This window comes from Teleopsis dalmanni, chromosome X, assembly GCF_002237135.1.
Source record: "Teleopsis dalmanni isolate 2A chromosome X, ASM223713v2, whole genome shotgun sequence".
Lineage (NCBI taxonomy): Eukaryota > Metazoa > Arthropoda > Insecta > Diptera > Diopsidae > Teleopsis > Teleopsis dalmanni.
Genome location: NC_051848.1, coordinates 78,128,171 through 78,135,636, shown reverse-complemented (window position 1 = coordinate 78,135,636; position 7,466 = coordinate 78,128,171). Strand labels below are relative to the sequence as shown.

Below are 7,466 nucleotides of genomic sequence, written 5' to 3'. Positions count from 1 at the left end.
CACACAAAGAATATTCCATGGAATAATATCCATGGAAGAATATGTTATCTGACGTCACACAAATAATTTTCAACGAAAAACTTAAATCGAATTTAAATTGCTATTTATGACCTAGTTTTATAAAAATTAAAAACCCATTCGAACGATCATATCAAAGTTACAAAAAATCTATCGATGAATGGAATAAAATCTAGCCCAAATTATTTTGGTTTTATGGTAGTTTTATGTCCACCTATTAGTTTCAACCTATTACTAGTCATTGTCGACTTTATGATATTTACTTTCCAAGTTTATGATTTCATAATTTTGGTATATTTGTGGAGTTTAGAGAGATATATGCGAAAAAACTAAAACTATTATTTTTCAATTTTTCTAAGTGATTTTCAAATTTTGTTGATTAAGTGAAGAAAACATGAGGTTAATTATTAGGTCATTGGCAAGCCCTTAAATCTTTTGTTGCGATCTTGGAGAATGCATGCTAAAGCTGTTCAAATAACTCATAGCATTTATGGATTAATAGTCATGTTTTCCAAATTTCTTGCACACAATAACTCATCCACTTTATTTAAGGATTTTTGATTAGAAATACAAGATTTTATAGAAGTGCATGGAAAACTACTTTAAAGTTCGCGCGGAAACTTTGAATGCCACTTCAACATTTAACTGCCAAAATATTTAAGTGAAAACTCACTAAAGTACACTTTGGCAGACTTAATGCAATAGTTTTCCCAACTTGTGTTACATATTGGACAGATAAAAGAGAAATCTTTCCCTATTGCAGTTATATAGAGAACTGAATAACTTTTAATAGCTTCTCGTCAAATAGAGATTTTCATGGGAAAATTTTGAAAGTTAAAAAAATTTATTTCCTAAATTAAAAAAAAAAACTAAGTAAAAAAATTAAATCATGAATACAGCAAACGTCAATTTAGAAAGTTCAAAGCGTCAACTTGAGAAGTTTTCACAAAATGTTTTAAATTGTGTGAAAATCCAAAAGGAAAACTTTAAGAAAATGGGGTGAAGTTATTGCGAATATAAAGAAAAAAAATGAAAGTGAAGATAAGCAACTTTACGTTGATTGCTGCTTATCAAACTATGAAAAACTGTTTCAACACAGTTTGCATTTCAAACTGCAATTGTATCTAAAGATTTGAGTTTCTTATCGTATCATTGATGTCATTTACGTGTCTATTTCAAATTTTATAAATACAAATATTGCACACAAAATGAAAATAATGCATCCAAATATTCTTATCCAATTTTCCCATTTTTTCTCAATTGTTTCTTAACTCGACCAATAGACTCACTTTCACTGTCCAAGTGAGAAGCTAAAAATAAGTTTATAGTTTATATTTTAAGATTTAAGGATATATTTTAACTTCATCCGACAGTTTTTTGGCACAAATCAGCTGTTTGAAATGAGAACAAATTAAGTACACCCAATGTAAACACTTACTTTTAAATGAGTGATTTAAAATGGGTCATTTCCGACCTGTGTAAACGCCATATTGAAAAAAATAGAATATTAAGAAATATAAGAAATATTACGAAATATATAAAAAATAATTTTAAACTTTTATTAAGGATGTGTGCGAGTTGTGCTATGTTAAGTTGTTGCTAAACCAAATAGGATTTTCCTTGAGATTTTTACACTGCACACATTTAGCCATTTGGTTCAAAAAAGTCAGCGAGTTGCTTTTTGACAGCTAATATCAGCTGTGAATATATTTTGATTTCAATACTCTGTTTACATATTTTGCAATGGCGGAGAACATGCCTTTTAAGAAATTATAAAAGTAAATTTTAAAATATTTATATATTTATACACTAAGTATCATAAAATGATTATTAATTTGTAATGGAATTATCATTTCTTGGATCTTCACAATTAGAAATTAAAAACTTAAAATAACATTTACGTTTTTTTATCTGCTAATTTTTAAAATGAAAAATTTTGCACCATGCCACAGTAAGAATCAGTGGGAAGATTGACATTGCCACTTAAAACTTTAAAGGAAGTTTTACCGTTCGCATGAAAAAAGGATCAAGTAGGATCCAATAAATCAAAGGACTTATCTAGGCATCGACAACAATATTACCAATAGTACCAATATTTTTCAAGCAAATACTATCGTTAAAGGCAAAAATTCAATATGTTAAAGTCCAGCGGTTCTAATCGCGTGTATCAGCGACTGAGTAACATTAGTTTAAAGTATGATACCCTTATTTTGAAGCTATTCAGGTCACCATCATTCAGAGTTAACTATCACAAAGTGTTACTAATACCGTATTTACACTACAAGATTAAAATTAAATAGCTAAATCAAAAATTGTATTTGTCATAAAGACAACAGCATACGAATATCATTATTGTCAGTAACATTCCAACACGTTTGATCAATTGTATTAATAAGTTTACTATTTGCATTAAATGATAGTAAGGGACGTACACAATCAACGTGACCACAACTAGCATAATGTAACGCAGTCTGTTCTTTACCATCACGCAAATCTACATTAGCACCCCAATTGAGTAAGAAATGTAAAATTTTAAATGCATTGTGGTCTACTGCCCTGTGGATTAAACCCATATCATTTTCTTCTAAGTCACTCAGTTGTGCAAGTGTTAGATTCATTTGTAAAACTTCCAAAGATTCATCCTTCATCCTTATCATCCTTTTCATGTTCAGCTTTTTGTACTACATCATTTGGCGATAGCTCAGTAAAATGAACTACCCAACTAAAGGCAGATTTACATTTTTGTGCACTTTTTAACTTTGGCTACCAAAGTGGAACCAGTTGTTTCACCTTTTTAATATATAAATTGTTCACAAATATTGTTGAAAAAAATTTTTCAAACATCATAAATGATCAAAACAGTATTGCCAAGTCCAAGCAATATTAGTTCTATCAATTCAATTAGTTCTTTGGAAACAGCCACTATAATAAAACTTTGTCAAATAAATGTATATAATATTAAATAAAAGTCATAAAAATTTTAGAAAATACAAATATTTACAATATTTATTGCAAATGCTCATTAAATAATGAAAAATATATGTTAAAAGTTTTCTAATTAGGATGATTAATTTTTTTTAATATAAATAAAATAAAACGTTTTAATAAAATTATTTCTCTTTGAAATTTTCTATATTCATATATTCATTTAAATTCACGTATGAAAATATTATCTTATGAAAATACTAAAGTGACAGCCCTGGCGATTTAGTCTCGACTTAGCCATCTCGCAAATATGCTAAGTACCAACACATCACTACATCATCGACACAACTTAGAATTTTCCTCATTTAGAACGCAACTTAGCACAACTCGCACACGACCTAAGTACCAACATATCACTACATCATCGACACAACTTAGAATTTTCCTCATTTAAAACGCAACTTAGCACAACTCGCACACGAACAAAGTATCAACACATCCCTACATTATCGACACAAATTAGATTTCCCTCATTTAGAACGCAACTTAGCACAACTCGCACACGACCTAAGTACCAACACATCCCTACATTATCGACACAACTTTAAAACGCAACTTAAAGGTTGTTTTTGGGACATTGATTTTTAACAATATTTTGTGTGAATTCCACGCATACGATTTTTCTGATTTTTACTTTATTTGAAAGCTTACTTTTTTGCCGTTCAAACACATATACACGCAGTTCCATCGAACTCTGACTTGTTTTTTAATAATTTTTTAAATACAAGAAGTCAGTTTTTTTAAAAAATTTGGTTTTTTTTATTTTTTGAATATTTTAGCTATCATATTTCTTATTTCGTGAAAAAGCTTTAATTTAGCTAATATTAACAAATTAACAAACTTAGAAAAATTTCGTGTTCCATTTTCGGTTTGGACCTCCCAGCATCGTTGCTATTCTGGCACTAGCAATTCTTGGGTAGCAACCAAAAATATCTTTCAAAATCTCGTCTGGTTGCAACTCTGCGTGCATTTCCTCAAACTAGTCGAACTGGTTTCCTGTTTCATTGCACACGCATTTACTGTAAGACACTTTCAATGCAAAAAAAAGAGTTGCAAAAAATGTTTGCTAAAAAAAGTGAATAGTGAATAATAGTGAAATTTAGTGGGCTTTAAATAATAATAAAAAAATTTATCAAATAAGCGAAATTTGTTGCGATGGAACAGAATGTGGTAAAAACTACTAAGAACTATCAAGCAACCAATGAAATTCAAAATGTGACGTCATCAAATTTAAAACCAATGACGACAAACACAAGCACAATAGCTAAAACCGGAACTGATAAGATAATTCATGAAGCGGTCCCAACTTTGTCAAGTACGGCAGAAGATTGCTTTATTACACAAGCCTGCGACAGTAATTCCATCAACATAAAGAAATACGATAAAAATGTATGTGAAAACAACTTCGCCGATAAAACAATTAAATCTCAATCAGTCGGTAACACTACCAAGGTTATTGTTAATGCCGATGCTGTGACCGTCAACATAAACACATCGTCAGTGTCATCGCTGTTCTGTGATGAAACAGAAAAACCTCATGATGTGTTAGATACCAAACTAGGAGTTGAGCGGCCTTATAATGGTGGGAAGAAAACTGCTGAATTCAGTGAAGTTGGGGCTGACAAAGATGATTTGTGGAATATTATACAAGCAAATTACATTTACATTATGAACACAAGTCTATTAGACATTTGTCAAGAAACTCAGACGGAAATAGAAAATAAACCAATCGTTCAATCAGTTAACTCTTGCAATAGTAAACGTGATCAAACAAATCATAATGAGAGCTTATTTGAGAATACTACAGACTTAGTTAATTGGTTATGTGAAATGAAACAAAAGCTATCGATTGCACTAACGTCATCACGAGCAGCGAACTTCAGTTTTGCAGAATTGCAGCGACAAAAAAAGGAATACTCGTTATTATACCAAGAATTATTATCGCGTGCTCAAGACATAAGCATATTGAAACATACAACTTCAACAGCAACTCAGACAATAAAATCTTCCAGTGTTGAAACTAAAGTTACCAATTCTTCAAGTCGGTATAAGAACTTCAATGCTGACAGTGAACCAGAAAGCTCAAGCGCAGATTTGGCAGCGGGTCTGATGAAATGTGAAGGAAACCTAGAGCGTTTAGAAAATTGTTATCATTTGCTATGTTTAAAAGCATTAGAGGTGCAAATTTATTTAGATGGTCTAATAACTAATAAGACCTGGACACCAAGCGGAAACAGCGACATCGAAAAAGACAAAAATGATTATTCATTGGAGGCGTATGTCGATAGTGATAATGCTACCAAAGAAAAATATTTTTCTACTAAAAATAATAATTCATTATCATTAAGTGGATTGAAATGTTCCAATATTGATAAGAAACACTTGTCAATAGCAACAAAGTCTCCAGCAAGAGCAATGCAAATTCATAAGTGCATGGGAAATAAGTTAGACAAATCTACGGATTTATTATCGAACAGCAGTGCAAGTGATTCATATACAACGACACCAGTTGACGACGATTTGGATTGTTTGAGTTCTAACTCTTCGAGTATCACGTTAAATTCCTCCATATTTGACGCTGAATTTCAATATTGTAGAGTATTAACTTCTACTCCAATAAAAATCACTACAACTGCTTGTGTTCACAACAATTCAGATAAAGAGAATGAAGAAACTTCAGTACATAATAATAGACTTGAAAATAAATTATGTTTCGACGGGCGTTCAAACGTCCGCAGTATTAGTGTCAATCCAAGCCAAATGTTTAGTTCCAAAAAATTTTCACATTCAAGACCACAACTTAATTCGGACACATTTCAAAGTTATAAATATGCGGCTATGGGAGAAGTATCGTCATGTGTACAGAAATCGCCAGATCAACCTACGACATGTTCACTGATGCATAACAAAGAATATATTATCGGAGGAATCAATAAACCTAAATATGATTATAGTAGTTACGATTGTGAAGCTTCTGATGAATCATCTGAAACAGACCCACCTGCACAATCGATGTCTGCTTTTTCTAAAAGTTATACTAGTTCCACGGCAACTGACGTGCAAACAAATACAAAATCTTATGAAAATTTTTCGAAATATACGAATAATACTTCTAAAAATGATTTTGATAAGAATAAACAGAGTTCAAATATTGTCAAAACAGTCGAAAAGCATCAAAACCATTTAGACTGGAAGTCAAACTATCCATACTCATCGTCGTGTTTGTCACAATTAACCACTGCAACGGAAATAGCAAGAAAAGTTAATAATTCAAAAGGTCTATATAATGATTTGATGAGAATCTCAGCATTAAATTCATTGTCAGCTGAAGGTCCAAATGTTCGTTCCACAGTTGAAGAATCTAGTAAATCACCTATTAAAAGATATTATAGCGAACGTTTGTTTAAACATGGCAATATACACAAGAATGAACTTTCGAATTTGCTTACAGATTCATTCACTTTAGCCACAAAGAAATTAGATGCATTGTCACCGCCACGTACAGATCCGTTTCAACAAAATAAGGTAAATATTATAAAACGAGACGGTATAGCAAACAGCTTCAACCAAACTAGACGTCGTCGAAAACTCCGTTTAGAATGGAAGCGTAAACTTAAATCACCAAAGGTTCGTAAACTCTATGGAGAATTTTTAGGCACTCAATCAAGCAGTTCATTCACATTATTATCATCTTCACTTAACGCTTTTAGAGATGAAAAGTTTGTCTATCAAAAACAACGAATAGTTTCAAAAAATTATAAACTTGATTTAGAAGTCAGTAATTCAACTCAAGCATTTCGTTGCACCTCCGCAAGCGATTTTTTTAACAATAGCTATAAAGTTAATGAACATCATCGCTCGCCTAAACGTGTAAATAAGAGTATAGTTGCATCTATACACAATAATTCCAACGATGACAACGAAATTTATAATATATTTCAACAAAATTGGAACCATTCGGTAAGTACGCATACTTATCAATTACGTTCAGAACTTCCAAACTCTTTGCGCGACCTGTCTTGTGCGGTACTTTCAACAGAATATGGCAGCCAGACTAAAGATATATATACTTTTGACACTTGGAAGGAACTATCGTTTTGGTGTGAAAGTGAAATAATGGCATACAAAATGCAAAACGAGATGATTAAACTTAAGCACGAAATTTATCGTTTGGGTAACCGATCACCATTTGAGTTATTTGATATTAAACAAGCAATTCAAATTGCCATTGAGTCGCTGAAGAATGAAAGTATGCAATTGCAAAACTTCTTCATCAACATGCGACGTTTAAGTGCTTCCGTCCACAGTTGGCTAGCAAAAGGGGAAAGTAAGCTACACGCATCTTTGAACAATCAAAAGTTGGAGAACGCTTCAGTAAAAGTGGCAATGAAGCGCAAAATTGTATTGGAGAAAAAAGAACCTAAAGAACCTATATCTAAAGATGACTCAGCAAATAACACCAC

At 31.7% G+C, this 7,466-nt stretch overlaps 1 protein-coding gene across 1 annotated transcript; it reads right to left on the bottom strand.

The window, feature by feature from the left end:
• Positions 1-2,339: 2,339 nt before the first annotated feature.
• LOC119688570 (BRCA1-associated RING domain protein 1-like) lies at positions 2,340-2,666 on the bottom strand. Its single transcript, XM_038103244.1, has one exon. It carries the CDS (start codon positions 2,664-2,666, stop codon positions 2,340-2,342), a length of 327 nt encoding a protein of 108 aa, XP_037959172.1.
• Positions 2,667-7,466: the final 4,800 nt, after the last annotated feature.